This window comes from Lynx canadensis, chromosome X (assembly GCF_007474595.2).
Source record: "Lynx canadensis isolate LIC74 chromosome X, mLynCan4.pri.v2, whole genome shotgun sequence".
Taxonomy (NCBI): domain Eukaryota; kingdom Metazoa; phylum Chordata; class Mammalia; order Carnivora; family Felidae; genus Lynx; species Lynx canadensis.
In genome coordinates, this window is record NC_044321.2 from 109386972 (window position 1) to 109405865 (window position 18894).

General features: G+C 44.2%; 1 protein-coding gene across 4 annotated transcripts in view; it reads left to right on the forward strand.

The window, feature by feature from the left end:
* Nucleotides 1-9987: 9987 nt before the first annotated feature.
* Nucleotides 9988-18894, forward strand: part of SLC9A6 (solute carrier family 9 member A6) — a 54229-nt gene continuing 45322 nt past the window's right edge. For 3 of the 4 annotated variants that reach the window (XM_030305015.1, XM_030305011.1, XM_030305014.1), the window contains exon 1: nucleotides 10052-10382. In XM_030305015.1, the coding sequence (XP_030160875.1) occupies nucleotides 10052-10382 (331 nt within the window). Of the gene's footprint in view, nucleotides 10021-10051; nucleotides 10383-18894 lie in introns of those variants that run through there. The other variant, XM_030305012.2, reaches the window with a different exon arrangement.

Here is an 18894-nt window from a genome sequence, read left to right on the forward strand (position 1 = left end):
GGCGGGGTTGGGGGGGGGGGGGGATAGAGGAGGAAAATCCCGGGATTTGGAGCCCCAAACACTTGGCATGCGTGGGATGCTCCGTAAAAGTTAGTTCCTTTCCCCTTACCTTCAGAAGGGCTTGAAGGAAGATTCACGCCCCAGGGGGTATGGTGCCATGGGAGAATTTTGTTCTGGAGGGAGCCAATTTACGTTAGGTTGCAATGAAAGGGCGCGAACGACGCCGGCCCATTTTCTCTCTCTCTCTCTCGCTGATCAGAAAAAAAAAAAAAAAAAAAAAAAGTATACTCTCCTTTCTTGATTTGTCTTTGTGTCCATCCCCTAAAATGTAGACATTCATTAGTGAGGTTCTTCCCTGGAATTCTTTCCACCCTGCTCTCCTTTGGCGAGCTCACCTATTCATTCCCACCGCTTCGACCACAGGGATTCCAAAGCGACGTCTCGATCTCAAACGTCTCTCCTTCGCTCCAGATCTGCATTTCCAGACCCGCTAATCATTTATTTCTGTGCCGCGGCACTTCAAACTTAATGTGGCCGAAACGGATTTCATTCTCAGCTCCTCCAGTGCCCCCTGACTGATTGGCACAGCGTTGTAAGCTGCACATTAGGAGGTAAATGCCCTCTACCCTGTCAGGATTCCACGTTTTGCTAACTGACGTGTGCTCGAAGATCCCTATCCTGGCCACCCCCTTTAAATTTGCAATCTCCCATTCCTGTTCCCCGTAGCCTACTCTATTTCTATATCACCTTTTGAAATATTCTATAATTTACCTGTTTATGATGTTTGTTGTGTTGTTTTTGTTCATTGTCTCTCTTCCCACACTGGAACGTAAGTTTGGAGAGAACAGAGATTTCTGTCCATGCCTGAAACATTGCCTGTCACATGCAGTAGGCATTCAACCAATGTTTGCTGAATGGATTATGGGAAAGAAGTGGGGAGTGACGTATCCTTGTTTGAAAGGATCTCTATAAAGAGTCCTTCCATTATTTTGGATTGGGTTCAAAAATCCCTGTGGACTTGTATGCCCTCTTAAATTTTGATAACTCTTTGATTGATGATGAACATTTTCTTATATACTTGAGCTTCCCCAAAGCTGAAAACAAAATTAGAAAATAAAGAAGGCATCCAAGAGCCTTCAGATTTCCTAAACTTTATGTGTTTTGTCCTCGATCCCATTTTCCAAACCCTTAATTATGGTCATTATTTTTCTCTGGGCCTGCTCCAATTTTTTCACCTCTAAGCCAAGATTTGACACAGTACTCGATCAATATCAAGTACAGTATAATGTATTCCTTACAAATGTAGGTGTATTTATAAACCTCACAATCAGGAAGAACAAGGAAATAATCTTTCTGTACTGATTTGAAAGTGCTTCCTTCTGCCCCGGGAGGTAGCAAGATAGAAAAGGTAAAGACCAAAAAAAAAAAAAAAAGAACTTGGTTTTAGCTTTTAGCTTTGACAATGGTCAAATTGAAATTAGCCTTTTCGGGCACCTTACTAAATTGTCTCTGCTAATATTAATTTATCTGAAGTAGAAAAATTATTAGGAGGTTTCTGAAGAGAGCTTAGATCTGGTTCCTTTCATTTCTTAATGTTTATTTATTTTTTAGAGAGAGGGAGACAAAGCGTGAGTGGAGGAGGGGCATTGAGAGAGAGAGACACAGAATCTGAAGCAGGCCCCAGGCTCCCAGCTGTCAGCACAGAGTCCGATGTGGGGCTTGAACCCCTGAACTGTGAAATCATGACCTGAGCCCAAGTTGAATGCTTAACCAACTGAGCCACCCAGGCGCCCCGGTTCCTTTCCTTTAAAAAGATGAGGGTACAGAAAGAGCCAGTAAGGATCTGGTATTTGTATAAGCCACCTGGCACTGGATATGATTTTTGCCATCATGTACCTTTTTTATTTTTTTTAAATTTTTTTTTTTCAACGTTTATTTTTATTTTTGGGACAGAGAGAGACAGAGCATGAACGGGGGAGGGGCAGAGAGAGGGAGACACAGAATCGGAAACAGGCTCCAGGCTCCGAGCCGTCAGCCCAGAGCCCGACGCGGGGCTCGAACTCCCGGACCGCGAGATCGTGACCTGGCTGAAGTCGGACGCTTAACCGACTGCGCCACCCAGGCGCCCCGCCATCATGTACCTTTTTTAAAGAATTTTTTATTTATTTTTGAGCGAGAGAGACAGAGCATGAGGAGGGGGAGGGGCAGAGAGAGAAGGAGACACAGAATCTGAAGCAGGCCCCAGGCTCCGAGCTGTCAGCACAGAGCCCGATGTGGAGCTCAAACCCACGAACTTTGATATCACGACCTGAGCTGAAGCCGGACGTTTAACCAACTGAGCCACCCAGGTGCCCCTGATTTTCTCCATTACATTCTTAATATGAATGCCCCATTCTCTTCTTTTAAATATCTTACCCGTGTAAAGAATGCAAAAGAAACGAGGCTAGTTTCACATTTTCTAGAAGTAAATGGTCAACTCCTATTCATGGAGTGGGGTTTTAATGGTCTTATCTGTAGATTTTAACATGAAGGAAGCCTAAGTATTCATAGTCACGGTTACCAAGTTCTGTATCATTCAAATAAGTACCTTGGGTCCATTCATCCATTGTATTCCAGGTTGGAGTTAATCCCAAAGGTGCAAGGTACAGCAAGGGGCAGCGCTGTGTTCATGAACTCTTATAACAAAAGAGAAACTTCATGTGAAAGAGCATTTAAGTTCCTAGGTGAACCCAGAAGTGCCTTTAGTTTGCCTACAGAAACAGCCATTTTCCATATTCACAGTGGGTACGTGATGGGGATTTGTTAAAGGTGGGGACAAAGACCTCTGAAGTGTTTCCTACCCAGATGTTATTTATGAAGACTCATCAAGTCTTCCCAGGATCGTTCGTTGTATAGTGAAGGCACCACAATCCAAAATTGTCTTCAAGTTAATTCATTTTGTTATGTGCCACCCAGCGAGGCGAGTAACTTCATACACCATTCGTACGTGCCATTTCCCATGCAGATTCTCTTTCTATCCAGCATGCTCTGTCCTTTCCTACCTAGTTCAAAAACCCACTTTCCCTTTGACTGTACAGGTTATCTAGAAGAGGAATATATCTATTGCAGGTACTAAACCTTTCTTCAAACTATACTTCTTCCAACCTCGCTGGGTAACAAATTCTAGAATTTTACCACCTGCTGGGTAAACTACTATTTTTTTTTAATTTTTTAATGGTTTTATTCATTTTTGAAAGACAGAGAGATACAGAGCGCTAACGGCAGAGGGGCAGAGAGAGAGAGAGAGAGAGAGGGAGACACAGAATCCGAAGCAGGCTCCAGGCTCTGAGCTGTCAGCACAGAGCCCGATGTGAGGCTCAAACCCACGAACCGTGAGATCATGACCTGAGCTGAAGTTGGACGCTCAGCTGACTGAGCCACCCAGGTGCCCCTAAACTACTATTTTCAATATTTGTCTTGATAATTGCATAATCTCTTTTTTCTTCACAAAAATAGTGTATGTTCAGTGTAAGAAATTCAAACAAAATGCTGTATCCCTCTTAACGTGTTGAGTGGTGCTTTGGTATCTAGCGTTTTGAATCTTAGTAAGCAAGACTGTGATTACTTGATTCATATCTTTAAGATTTGTTCACTGAAAGGTTTATACCACTGGGGTTAAAAGCATATGCTCTAGAATCAGGTTGGATTTGAATCCTGGCTTCTCCTTTACTATCTGGGAGATTGGGCAAGTTACTTAACTATGCCTCAATTTCCTCATCTGTAAAGTGGGGATAATAATAGTACTTACCTTGAAAGATTGTTGTTTGTTCTGAGTGAGACCATCCATGTAAGTCGTTTGGAATAATCTCACATGGTGAGTGCTAAATAAATGCTAGCCATTATTGCTGCTGTGCTACTGTTGACTCTCCTAGATATTTTTCCAGACTAAAAGGGTTCCTTATCCCTTTAGTTTTTCCTGAAACATCAGTTGCTTCTCACCTTTGGTGATTTTAATTGCTCTTCTCTGGACCATTTCTAGAGCTACTAATAACTCTCCTGGGGTTTCATTACCACATCTGCACGAAGTATCCTAGGTTACTTGTCTGAGGTTAATATGATTATTCATTTCAAGTAGCCTTGGCACTGAAAATGGCACCAGAGGTCTTATTTGCTTTTTTTAGCACATTGAGCTGGTACATTTAGAAAATAAATGGAAAACTCCAGCATTATACCAGGTCCTAACTGATATTTGTGACCTGTTCTTTCTCTTGCTTCTTTTTTTAAAAATTTTTTATAGTTTTTTTTTTTAATTTATTTTTGAGAGAGAGACAGAGCATCAGCAGGGGAGAGGCAGAGAGAGACGGAAACACGGAATCTGAAGCAGGCTCCAGGCTCCGAGCTGTCAACAAGAGCCCAACGTGGGGCTCGAACTCGTGAACTGTGAGATCGTGACCTGAGCCCAAGTCAGCCGCTTAACTGATTGAGCCACCCGGGCGCCCCAGTCTCCCACTTCTTGAATATAGGCATTCCCTATAGCACGGCCCCAAAACCAGGTCTCTTTCTACCTTCCCTTCTTTGGAGAACACATGAACTCCCATAACTTCAATATTGTGCATATAGCTCCCAAATCTTTAACTGGTCCTGACTTCACTCGTGAACTGCAGACCCTCTACTTGGCCATCCCGCTGGTCCCTTAAAACCGACCTGTCCAGAGCCAACCTGTACCTCCTGCCTCCCATCTTAACGCTATCAGCAGTCCTGTGTTTTCTAGTTATGCAGGTTCAAAACCCTCCAGTCATCTTCCAGTCGTTCTCCCTCAAGCATTCCCAGTCTACCCAGCCAATCAGTTGCAAAGACGGGTTAATCCTACATCTGCATTGGCTCTTGCATCCAGCCTCCCTTCTCCCTTTTCCATTCCTACTGCAACCGATAAGTTAAGGCCCCCTGACTTTTCAGCAAGACTACTGTTCTAACCACTTTTTTCTCACCTTTCTAACTTCTCAGCTGGCCTCACCTCCTGCCCCTTTCTGCTGTCAAATTAACATTGGGGAAGTTTGGGGTTTATTATTTTTTATTTTTTATTTTAGAGAATGCGCGAGCAGGGGAGAGGAGCAGAGGGAGAGAGAGAGAGAGAGAATCTTTTTTTTTAAAGATTTTTTTTAAAGTTTCTTTTGAGAGAGAGGGAGCATGGGGGAAGGGCAGAGAGAGAGGGAGAGAGAGAATCCCAAGCAGGCTCCACAATGACAGCGCAGAGCCTGACGCAGGGCTGGATACCACGAACCGGGAGACCATGACCTGGGCTGAGAAAAAGACATGCTCAACCAACTGAGCCACCCAGGCGCCCCATCACTGGGGAAGTGTTGACCAGGGAGATAAATGAGTTAAAAATGTCTGCAGCATAAAGACCTTCCAGGTACGGCCTCAGCTTAGTTTCTGGCATTTCCCCCAACACAGGAATTAATCAACTCAACGTTTATCAAGCACATCCAGTAAGCCGAGGACTGTGCTAACCGAGAGGCTAAACTTATCTACACTTTTCAGTGACCAAGTATTTCCTGAACACTTACTATGTACCCAGTACTGTAAAGTCCTCTTTCAGTTTAGTCCTTGAACCGAGTCTATGTCGCTAAGAGAATTTAATGTCCTCTGCAAACATGGTGATTTCCTTGGTACTCAGTTAAATTTGAGAGACAGTCATGGATGCCCAGATGTGTTTTATTGAATACCTGTTTTGGTTAGACTATGCTAGGTGCTGTCGGTAAAGAAATAAGTAACACCTGGTTACTGCCCTCAAGGTTCCCATGACCTGTAGAGTAACAGATCTGTAAATCAAGCATGATAATACTTCAGGAAGGCTTAAGAGAGAGTTGCGCAAGGGGCTGTGGGGGCTCATACAAGGGGCCCCACACTCAGCCCGAGGGCATCCTGGAAAGCTTTAAACTGAGTTTTGTCAGGTGAGCAGAAGTTAGGTGAGGAAAGGGTTGAAGAACATTCAGGCAGAGGGAGTGCATGGAAACGCACATAGATGTAGGAAACCACGTGAAGCATTTGGGAAACTACAAGGACTTCAGAATGGCTGAAGCAACATATATTTTGGGGAGAAGGATGGGCTAGGAGGTAAAGAAGTGGTCGGAAGTCAGGACTTCGGGAGTGTTGTGTGCCACGCTAAGGAGCCAGAACCGAAGACAATGGTGGGGGCGGGGGGGGGGGAGGTTGGAGCTGGGCTGTGCTATATATAATCAGATTTGTGCTTCAGAAAGATCCCTCTAGTAGAAGTATGGAAGGATAACTGGTGGAGACCATGGCAGAGGTCAGCAAACCTTTCCCATAAAGGACCAGGCAGCAAATAGCTTAGGCTGTTTGCAGGCTCCACAGTCTCTTTGGCAACGACTCAACTCTGCCTTATAGTGCAAAAGCCGCCACAGACCATAAGCAGACAAATGGGCATGGTCGTGGCCAATAAACCTTTACTGATAGACACTGAAATGTGAATTTCACATCATTTTCACGTGTCACAGAATATTCTTTTTTTTATCCTTTTTTTTAACTTTATTTTTTTATTTTTTAAAATTTACATCCAAATTAGTGAGCATATAGTGAAGCAATGATTTCAGGAGTAGATTCCTTAATGCCCCTTACCCAGTTAGCCCATCCCCCCTCCCACAATCCCTCCAGCAACCCTCAGTTTGTTCTCCATATTTATGAGTCTCTTCTGTTTTGTCCCCCTCCCTGTTTGTATATTATTTTTGTTTCCCTTCCCTTCTGTTCATCTGTTTTGTCTCTTAAAGTCCTCATATGAGTGAAGTCATATGATTTGTGTCTTTCTCTGACTAATTTCACTTAGCATAATACCTTCCAGTTCCACCCATGTAGTTGCAAATGGCAAGACTTCATTCTTTTTGATTGCCAAGTAATACTCCATTGTGTGTGTGTGTGTGTGTGTGTGTGTGTGTGTGTGTGTATACCACATCTTCTTTATCCATTCATGCGTTGATGGACATTTGGGCTCTTTCCATACTTTGGCTATTGCTGATAGAACTACTGTAAACATTGAGGTGCATGTGCCCCTTCGAAACAGCACACCTGTATCCCCTGGATAAATACCTAGTAGTGCAATTGCTGGGTCATAGGGTAGTTCTATTTTTAGTTTTTTGAGAAAACTCCATCCTGTTTTCCAGAGTGGCTGCACCAGCTTGCATTCCCACAGAATATTCTTCTTTTGATTTTTTTTCAGCTATTAAAAAAAATGTATAAAGCATTCCTAGTTTCAGGTCATACCAAAACAGGTGGCAGGCTGGATTCAGCTGGCTGTACATTGCTAATCTCTGGACTAAGGGATCAGAGTGTAGAGAACGTAGCCAACTCTTTTGAGAAGCTCATCGCCGAGGGGGAGAAAGAACTAGTGCGATAGTGGAGGCAGGTGTAGACAAAGGTCTGTTTCTCAGAAGAGATCTGGAAGTGGTTTGGGAGAACAGGAAGACCAGTTTTTGAATAAATCAGTCACAGGGATGAAAGGTACAGCATAGGGAATGTAGTCAGTGGTATTATAATAGCGCTGCATGGGGACAGATGGGAGCTACACTTGTGAGCACAGTATAACGCATAGCCCTGTGGAATCACTGTGCTGGGCACCTGAAACTAACAATGTAACCTATGGCGTATGTCACCTATACTTCAATAAAAAGAAAGATAGTGGACAAGGAGCCATTGCAAACGGTGGAGAGAGATGATTATCGGACTAGATCCTGGAAGAGGCAGGAAGGAGATGACAGAATGCGGAGTACAGACTGCAGTGTAGGTGGTTTCATCAGGGAGGAGGAAGCACCTCTTTCACCTGAGGCTGGAGGAGAGAAGAAAGGAGGGGCCCTAACCAGATACTTAAGTAGGTTGCGGAGTAAAGACGGTGAAGAGTCTTCTTGAGGGTCTTGATTTTCACAGTGAAAAAGGAGGGAAGGCTCAAAGGGGCTACTAAGTTTCTGGGGCCTGTAAACAGAGGCAGAGTCTGGGGCTTGAAGACATTTGCTTTGTGTGGTCAGGGAAGCAATCTGTGACTTTGGTGTTTTTCAAGTTCCCGACACTAAAAGAACGATTTGTGCTGAGGCAAAACAGCCTGGGATTAGGTGGTTAGGCCTGAAGAAACAGGTAAACTAATTTTCTTGGTCTTCTGGAGTGACCAAGACAGGTCTGGGGATAGGGCAGTGGGGAGACTGGGAAGGATCCTCACCTGGGCTTCTAGCTTCTCTGAAGTCTAGCCCTGCGTGCACAGGGCAGTGTGGTTAGGGTTAGGCTGGAGCCAGGGTACAGGGGACAGGCAGCCACGAGCTTTCTTGGGAATGCTGACAGACACAGGCACTAAGAGGAGAAAATGGGCTCAGAGTCCCTAGGATAGTTCCTGATGCGACAGAGCCAGAATTTGGAGTTGAACACCTGTTCTAGGTCTTTTTTTTTTTTCCAGCTCACTATCCTCACAGAACTTAAAGAGCTGGTTAGTGGAAGTGAGTCCAAAATGGGGTATCTTGGAGTTTCCTGGATGTTATTTGCCTTAGCAAGGAGGTTATATGGCCATGAGATTAAAAAAAAAAAAAAAAAAAAAAGAGTTTGAGAATCAGGACCTCTACTAAGCAGAATAATAGGAATTGGATACCATTAATGGTATGAAATGGTATGAACGTTTTCAGAAAGCATTCAGGTCTGTAGTGGGGGGAATGAGCTCATTTCAAAGCAGTTCTAGTTTTTGAGGGGCACCTGGGTGGCTCAGTCTTAGGTTCGACGTCAGACTTCAGCTCACCGCTGATCTCACGGTTTGTGAGCTCGAGCCCCACGTCGGGCTCTGTGTTGACAGCTCCGAGCCTGGAGCCTGCTTTGGATTCCGTGCCTCCCTTCCTCTCTGCCCCTCCCCCGCTTGTGCTCTGTCTCTCAAAAATAAATAAACATTAACTTTTTTTTTTTAAGCAGTTTTAGTTTTTGAGTTTGCTAGGTCCCTCAAAAGGATGTGTGCTCAGTGTCCAACCCGTAGAGGGGTGAAGGGAGGGTGGCAGATCAGAGTTTGGGATTTGTAGTTCATTCACGTAGAGGTAGAGATGAAAGTCCAGAGACTGTAACAGAGAGCCCATACAGACTAAGGTGTGATCTGATACGTATGGGGGAAAATAGGAAGAACTGTGGATTTTCTGGTGTGCCAGATCGAGAGGCTGAGAGTAAACACTCTTTGAGGAAGAGAGACGAGAGATGGTGTCAAAGGTGACACCAGTTGGGTGAAACGTGCGTTAAGACAGCGTGCAAAAGGTGCAAGAGGATAGGGAGAAACGCGCCACACCTCAAAAGATTTCTTCTTTGGGAGGGGAGAGGAGTGCTTGGAGCTCAGGTAGATTTGAGCACACACCGATTGGATCTTCTCTGCGAGACTGATGAGTGTCTCTGCACAGGTTCCTGGCGTGAACGATAACTCGTATCTCGGGTGGTTTACGTGTGAGGAAAACGGAACGTACCGGCACACGCATATTCCTTGCCTTTGAGTCGATTCTTTTATGAGCTACTACAGTGTTGTTGTTTTTCCCAGGGAGGGCTGAACAAGGAGAACCCGATTTAAATGAGATGGCGTTTCAGGCATCTCCCAAGGGGACAACTTTTTATCCAGTTAAGAGACACCGGGGGACAATATTGAGATGGCTCATGAAAGCTCGAGTCCCCTGAGAGCTATAAGGATAGGACCGAAGTAGACCTAGCGCGATCTGCCTCGGCTTGATTACGCCCAGCTGAGGGTTCTTTTCCAGAAGGCCGTGGGCTAGATTCGACAGCCTTTCGTTCCGTGGCAGCACCTGAGGGTGCGCGTCCGGGGCTGGGGGAAACCCGTGCGGTGGAGACCCGAAAGAAGAAGGGATGGGGCCGAACCAGCCGGGAGTGTCGCGTCCCCTTTAAGGGCGGCGGCGGCGGCGGCGGCGGCGGCGGCGCCGGCGCCGGCGCGCGCTCCGACGGCTTCCCTGGGGCCCCGCCCCTTTCCCGTGAGCCCTCGGGGAGTGGTCCGACCGCGGGCGGCTGCGGGTGAGGAGCGGGGCGGGGGGCGGGGGGAGTCATGGCTCGACGCGGCTGGCTGCGGGCGCCCCTCAGCCGCGGCGGCGGCGGCGGCGGCGGCCCCGGGGCCCGCCGGCTCATGCGGCCGCTCTGGTTGCTCCTCGCAGTGGGCGTCTTTAGCTGGGCCGGGGCTTCGGACGGCGCCGGCGGAGCGGCGAGAGCCATGGACGAGGAGATCGTGTCCGAGAAGCAAGCCGAGGAGAGCCACCGGCAGGACAGCGCCAACCTGCTCATCTTCATCCTGCTGCTCACCCTCACCATTCTCACGATCTGGCTCTTCAAGCACCGCCGGGCCCGCTTCCTGCACGAAACCGGCCTGGCTATGATTTATGGCAAGTGCCTCAACCCATGTCCGCCCCCTGGCGCTCCCCCTTTCTCAGAACGCCGGCTGCTTCGCCTCCTCTCCTGGCCCTGCTCGGCCTGTGTTCGGCTCCCCTTCTGATGCCTTGTATTTTCTGCCTCGCCTGCCCCCTCACCCCCGTTTCTCTGCCTCACCTCGTTTCCTCCTCGGCCTCGCACCCCCTTCCCTTTGCGTGTCCACACCTTTTTTCCTCCGACCCCACCCCCTTTTTCTTCCACGCATCCCCCCCCCACCCCCGCCTCTGCCTACCGAGCTCGGGACCGGGACCCGGGACTGAGGATGGGAAGGGAGTGGGTGCGGTGTCTGGGATTGGGCTGGGGACTGGGGGAGGGGAAGACAGCCTAGCGATCCATTTCTCTGGGGTGTCAGTTTGTTTAAGGTCCATTGAAGCTGCAGTAGTGCCTCTGCTGCTCAGAATCTGGCGTCCTCTTGGAGCCAAGAGTCCACCTTTACCCATCACCCCCGCTCTTGCTACGCCCTGTCCTTTCGAGGTTGAGAATGAAAACCTTACTCCCGTGTAGCCCTGAACGCGAAAGAAGCTATAAACAAGGCTTAGGGTATTTTTAATGATGTCCTGGTTTATTGTACTATGCTTGTAACATCTGAGTAGTATACGTGCGGTCGACCCTCCTCATCTAGGCGTACCGAGGTGAGGACAAGGAAGAGTTAAAGATCTCCCAGCGCTGTGTTGTACTATAGGATGATCAGGACAGTTCAGCCGAACAGTAATTAGGAACACCACACATAGGCAGTATGGGTGACGCTGGTGGCATAAGGTTATTGACCGATCGTTGAGTAAATGGCTTCAGTCCTTGTGTCTTCGTGTGCTTTCTTTTTGAGATTTATTTACGTATTTTTATATTTTGGTCTTGAGAGTAGGGCAAAGCAAACCATGGGCTCACAGGCGTTTTGGCCTGTGCGGAGGCCTCATGAGAGGAAAAGATACATATTGCCGACTGTCTTAATGTGGTCGTGAGGGTATATAGACGGCTGAAAAGATGAGTGCAGTCTGTGAGTGAAGATTATCTTCACATGGAACAAGCTGACACTGATGAGCTTGTTGAGCTTTGTTTCCGGACTTGCAAATCGGTAGAAGCAGCCTCGGCACAAAAAGACATTTCTCCACGACCCTCCCCACCCCCCCACCAGCCATTTCCAGTCCATACAGACTTCTAGAATGTGCATCTCAGGGGTGGCCCAACAAGGTAGTTGTGTGCATCAGGAAAATGCATGAACTCAGGCTTCTTTTTCATTTGTAAGGTAATAAAATGCTAAGCCTATGTGCAAGTATCTCTGCTCCCTAGGATTCTTGGGTTTTAGACATATTAGCTGGTTTTCATATTTCCTATTTTTTTGCATTTTATTTACAGCACCCCTTAAGCTAAATGGCCAGATAAGCTACACATCTCTGTATAATTTCTTGTATAACAGTGTAAAATCAAATGTATACATGATTTATTTATATTTACTGCCCTCAACAAACATTTGCTAGGCAGCCAAGTATGTATTAGGCACAGAAAATACAAAGAAATAGATCCCCACCTTCAAAAAACTTTGCTTTCTTGGGCAGACAGGCCATATAAACAAAATAATGGCATCTTAAATTTAGTTAAATGCCAAATGAGTATTATGGTGTTAAAATAAGGAACCGATCACAGAACCCTCTTCCCTCCATATGGAGAGAGAGTACAATGTAGTGGTTAAAGGTGCAAGGCTTTAAGACCAGAGGTCTGCTAATTTTTTCTATGAAGAGTCAGATAATAATTCGTGTTGATTTTGTGGGTCACATATGTCTCTGTGTCTCTGTTGCGTTTTCTTCTTTTTGTTTTTTTCTTTTTAGAAACCTTTTATAAACCTACAAAATGTAAAAACAGTTTTTAGCTCTCGGGCCATGCAAAAACAAACCATCACTGTAAGTCACCAACCCCTGCTTTAGAGCCAGACCTGGGTTCCTGTACCACTGTGCCATCTGTTCTGCGTGATCTTAGACAAGAGTCCCCTACCCTCTTACACTGTCATCTATAAATTGGGAAAAATGATAGTTGGATTATTGCGAGGAAGAATTGTTTTTAGCTTAGTACCTGACCCCTAAGTAAATGTTCAATAAATGATAACTGTGATACTATTGTTACTGCTCTTATAACTGCATTTTCTCAGGTTAGGCTCAGAACAGTTCTTTTAATTTCTCTTATGAGTTAAGAGGCAAATGTAGTGGTTCCTTCCTTCCTTCCTTCCTTCCTTCCTATCCAATAAGGACTTAGAATTGCCCTGGAAACATTTGCTCCTTGGTAGTTGATATCTTTAACCTCCTCTAACTCTTGAGCTAAATTGAAAGTGGGATTACTGACTGCATTTCCTGGTGTGTCTGAGTTAGTGAAAGGTGATGGAATACCTTAGCATTAGCATTTTGTGAAGGAAAAACAAAGGTATCCCTTGCAGAATATAAAGTAGAAGGATGTTGGGCTTGGTTTGCCACGGCTTGGCATTCTGTAGCCGGTTCCATTTTCTCACTATGGCAATGGAGGCTATGGATGAACAGCCTCCTGACTAATTCCCAAGTCTAACTTGAGAATAGACGGGATTGGGTCGAAGTATTTTCAGTGCCATGGAAATTGATGTTTTTAAATCCTAATTACTGTCTGCCATTTACCTTTTCTTATGACTCTTATACCATCAGAGCTGTTATGTTAATATATGATTTTAAGACCTTTATTTTTCAGCTTGACTTCCAGATGAATAGGCTCCTTACTCTGGGAATATCCAGCCCTCCAAGATTCAGCCCACTGATAGTTTTATTTCTGTGATGTCCGTTTAGCTTCCTAAATCCTGGAAAAATGCTATTTAAAATAAGCCTCTCCTTTATATTTTTGAGAGTCAAGAATAAAAAAAGAAAAAAAAAGCCAATATGGTCAGTTTCTAGATTGTAATATAGCCTAGTTGCTACAGCTACAGACACAGTGTGAAAGCACCCAAGTGTTCTATTCATTGGGCTCGCTTGCTTAAGAAGCTTAAAAGTGAGTCACCTTTAGTAAAAATTGTCAGGGTAGTTAATTAAGTCTGAAAAGTGATCACCCACTGTAGTGTGCTTACAGATTGTATAAAAAGCAAGGGACAGGGAAGAAATGTTTTGCCTGAAACTTACAGTATCCGGGATCCTACACTTAACTGATGTGATTCATCAGTAAATATTAAGTGTCTTTGACGTATGAGATGTGATGGGAAATACAGATATGAGTCATCATCCCTGCCCACAAAGCACTTACGATCTAGTGCCTTAATAGGTAATGTTTGTTGAGCATTATAACACACTCTACAAGTATCATTTCATTTCAAGCTCCTAACAACCCTGTGAGATGGGTACTGTTATCTTTCCCATTTACAGGTAAAGAAATTGGGGCACAGAGAGGTTAAATGACCTGCCTGAAGTGACATAATTTGTAAGTATTGAGCCAGGATTCAAACCCAGTCAGCCTGGCTCAGAAGCCCCATTCTCTTAGCCTGGAACCATATTGCCTTATATTGAAGAGATAAAGCTTAACTGTAACGATAAACTGGTTAGTATTCTCATTACTACATTTGAGAAAACTGAGGTCCAGTGAGAGGTTATCTACCCCAAGGTCACAGACTAGAACTTGATAGAGCCAGAATTAATACATCTATCTGACTTTCAAACTTGTGCTTTTTCTCCTACATCGTACACTATGCTGTACTAAATTTCATGAGATCGGATATGTAGAAAGATAATACTTACAGTTGTAAGGGTTTTGGAGGTGGATTGTGAGAGAACGGAGACCTTAACCACTGAAGCAGTTAGTGGTGAGAGCCAGGAGATGATTAGAAAATTAGAGAGGCTTTGGAAATAGAAAAACCAGATTTCCATGCTGGTTTTTATCACTTAATGCCAAATACTGTTGGGCAAATCATTTATCCCCATTTTAGTGATGAGGAAACAGTGACTGAGAGATTTATAATAGTGTGGACTGCATAAGGTTATGAGGATCAGATAATATATGCAGAAAGAATTAGGATGGAGATTGATTGACTCAGGGTGCTAGGCGAAAGGATTCCCTTGGAAAAGAGGTTGATCTTTCCCCGAGAAGGGGGGGGGGTTAGGGGAAATGAGCTAATGTTGACATGGAGAGGCATGGGATTGAGGCAGTGTACATCAGATGGCCTATAGCTTCTCTGAAAAGTAGGCAGTGAGATTGAGGATCTGAGAAGGAGGGTCAAGATTGGAAGAGCTACTACAGGGAATGTGCTAGAAGACAAAAAAATAAACACATGTAAAACTAACCAGAGGCTGGCAAAGGCCTTGCCTTTTTTTTTTTTTTTTTTTTGGCTGTCTTGAAGTCAAGTTGACTTTTAAAACAAAATCTAACAGCATTCTTCAAGAAGTAGATAAATGTTATATACACACATACACAGATATGTGTATATAAATATATATGTACCTACATACACTATGTGTATATAAATATATATGTACATACGAACACTTGTTAATCTGTAGAAATTTTATCAATTTTGGCCACACTTAATATCTCAGTGATGTTCCTTCCGTATTTTTGACTATCAGAGGCTTCTAGTGTGATACCTTGGGAAAATGGGCTGAAATCTATTAGAAAATCAATTTCCATTGATGGCGAGACCTATACGGTGTCGTGGCTTTGGGTGATACTGAGTTCTTTATCCCTGGGAGGGGTTCCAACACAAGAGGGTCAAGAATGTGTAGGAGGGGTGGGGCCTCTCTGTTTTGTGAAAGATAGCGCTTTGTGGTTTTATTCTTTGTTGCCTGTTAGTGGTGATTTTAAATTTCGTGATATCAATATTTTTTTGTGCCTCTGTGGGAGGCTAGAAGTTTCCGCCTTATCCCTTCAACAAAGCCCTCTTTTTGTGCACTTTCTCTTGACTGAGAATTGCTTTAACTCCGTGATGATGATTTGACCTTTCACAGAACCCCAATTAACTTGAACTGTCAACTTTATTCAAAGAAATTCCAGTTTTTCAGATGTCTGATGCTGTAATAAAAGGATCTTGATTTTTTCCAACCTAAGTAATTACTCTCCTCACTGAAGTTTTAACTGCCAAAGTGTGTGTTCCAAATTTGTCCAAGCGCTGAGCCCTCCTCAGGGCACCCAGCGACATTTCAGCTTTGAGTCAGAGTGCAATAGAATGGGTAGATACCATTCCTTACACAGTCAGGCTTAAGGACTTGGAAAGAATTTGTACTGCTGTTATTATTTGTAGTAGCTTAGCTTTGATTTTTGCACATACACATAAGGGGGTAACTTTTTCTGCACCTCTTAATTAGGTCTTAAGGGATAGTAGACAAAAGAGCTCTTACCATATCATGTAGGCAGGATGACTATGGACCTATAGCCTTTTCTCACCCAGGCTGTGTTTATCAAACCCAGTTGATACCCAGCCATCACTTTTTCATTTTGGTTTTTAGAGGTGGGCTATTTTCACAGTGTATCTTTCATTGTTTTAATTTTAATTTTTATTTTTTTTAAAGTTTATTTATTTATTTTGAATGACAGAGAGAGTGAGCATGAGCAGGGGAGGGGCAGAGGGAGGGGGAGAAAGAGAGAATCCCAAGCAGGCTCCGTGCTGTCAGCACAGAGCCAGACATGAGGCTTGAACTCCCAAGCTATGAGATCATGACCTGAGCCGAAATCCAGTTGGATGCTTAACTGACTGAGCCACTCAGGCTCATTTTTTAAATTTTTAAATAAGTGTATACTTCACTCATTTCTTGCACCTCCCACCCCACCTCCTGTCTCTGGCAACCACCAGTCTGTTCTCTGTATCCATGAGCTTGGTTTTGTTTTGTTTTGTTTTGTTTTTTGATTCCACATATAAGAGGTATCATAATGGTATTTGTCTTTCTCTGTATGATTTATTTCACTTAGCATATCTTCAGGGTCTATCCATATTGTTGTAAATGGCAAGATTTCATTCTTTTTTATGGCTGAATAATATTCCAGTGTGTGTGTGTGTGTGTGTGTGTGTGTGTGTGTGTGTGTGTGTATGTGTATACATACCACATTTTCTTTCTCCATTCATCCATGGATGGCCATTTAGGTTATTTCCATATCTTGCCTATTGTAGATGATGCTGCAGTGAACACGGGGGTGCATAATTATCTTTTTGAGTAGTGCTTTTGTTTACCTCTGATAAATACCCCAAAGTAGAATTACTAGATCATATGGGAGTTTTATTTTTAATTTTTTGAGGAATCTCCATGCTAGTTTTCATAGTGGCTGCACCAATTTACAATCCCACCAACAGTGCACAAGGGCTCCCTTTTCTTCACATCCTTGCCAACACTTTTTATTATTTATCGTCTTTTTGATCTTAGCCATTGTAACAGGTATGAGGTGATCTCGTCATGGCTTTAATCTGCATTTCCCCATTTCCCTGATGCTTAATGATGTTGAGCATGCTTTCGTGTACCTGTTGGCCATCTGTATGTCTTCTTTGGAAAAATGTTCAGATCTTCTGGCCACTTTTTAATCAGATTTTTTTTTTTTTGCTATTGAGCTATGTGAGTTCTTTATGTATTTTGGATATTAGTCCCTTATCAGATATATGGCCTGAAAATATTTTCTCTTTCATTTATTTTCAATCTGAAACTTTGTTAAAACTTTTTAAAAGGTTGAGATCATCGTAACGTGTAGTAGTTATTCATTGCTGCTCACTTTAAAAAACGCATGACTGTAATTTGCCTCGGAGAATCCCTCATCTCTGCTCCCTCCCCACTTCTTAGCTCTTCTCCTCTGCCCCCATTTCATCACTTCCCACGCTGGTCTGACTTTTGCCCCTACCACTCCACTGAGACTGCCCTTACCAAGGTCACCTGGGAGCTCCTCGTTGCCAAACCCAATGGACACTTTTTAACACCTGTCTTCCTTGACTTTGCTGCAGCATTGGCTACATCACTCCCTCCTCTCTTCTTCCTACTCCTGTTGCTTTTCCTTCTTAGACGCCTCCATCAGTTGCCCCTCCTCTACCAGCTTCTTCATGTTGGCTATTAAATGTTGGGATAAAGCTCTGGGCGTATATCCATAGTCCTCTTCCCATTTTATTTGCTCCCCAGGTAATCTCAAAGGCACCTGACTTCAGCCATCTCCACTTGAGACCCCGTACTTCCTTGAGCTTCAGATCCCACATACTCCACTGTGCATGTGTCACAGGTACATCAAACTCAGCATGTCCAAAACAGAACTGTACGTTTTCCCCTGTGAATCTTTTCCCTTTCTCACAGAATGGCCCTGTTGCTACCTGTCTGGTCGCTCAGGCCAGCTTACCCACCTAGTTGCCAAGTCAGTTTGGCTCCCAGTCTTTCTCCCAGTGTCCTCCCTTCCTCCTGGTCTACTCAGTCACTGAATCCTTCTAAAGGATAATACCTTCTAAAAATCTTTCTCTGTCCCTTTTTCTGCTCTCTTAGATTAAGCCCTAAGCTCTTAGAGCCTGAATGACTGCAGTGGCCTTCTCTCTGGCCTCTTTGAACCTCCGTAGTCTAGACCAACCATCTCTTTCTAAAATAGAAATCTGATGTCAAGCCCCTGTTTATTTATAACCCTTCTATGACTTCCTTTCGTTTTCGAGATATAGTCTAAACTCTCTTCTCCAACTTGCAAGGTCTTTTATGACTCAGCTCTTGCCGATCTTTTACACCTTAGCTCTGCCACTTTATAACCCAGCCATACTGAGCTACGTGTGATTCGCTGAATGGGCTGTGTTCTCTCGCTCTTCTGTGACTGGATGTGTACTACTGTGCCTCCTACCTGGAAAACCTCTTCTACTTGTTTCCTTGCTTAGGTGACATCTTTGGAAAGGCTTCCCTATTGTCCCACTTCCTCAGGCTTGGTTAGGTACCTCTTTTCTGTTTTTATAACACCTTGTATGACACCTTGTGCTGTAATTGTTTATTTTGTCTGTTTTGCTAACTGGACTGAGGGCTACTTGGGGGAGGGACCTTGTTTTCATCTCTGAACCCTGGGGACCTTCTCAGCACAATACTCTGTTTATATATATTAAAAGGATGGTTGGCAAGTTAGTGTGAAAGGCAACAGGGAGGTAAAATGTGATAGTGGTGTGCTGTACATCTTGGAGTTAAGCAAAGATCCAGAAGTTTGAGTTCAGTTTGCAGTTGAAGTATATCTATACAATAAAGTATTATTTGACCATAAAAAGGAATGAAGTTCTGATACATGCTACAACATGGATAAACCTTAAAAACATGATGCTAAGTAAAGAAGGCAGACCTACAAAGTCGCATATTATAGGATTCTATTTGTATGAAATGTCCAGGATAGGCAAATCTATATATAGGGAAAACAGATTAGTGATTGCTGGGGCCTAGGAGTTGAGGGGAGTGGAAATGACTGCTAATAGGTATGGGGTTTCTTTTTGGAGCAGTGAAAATGTTTTGGAATTGGATGGTGGCGATCAGTATACAACTTTGTGAATATACTAAA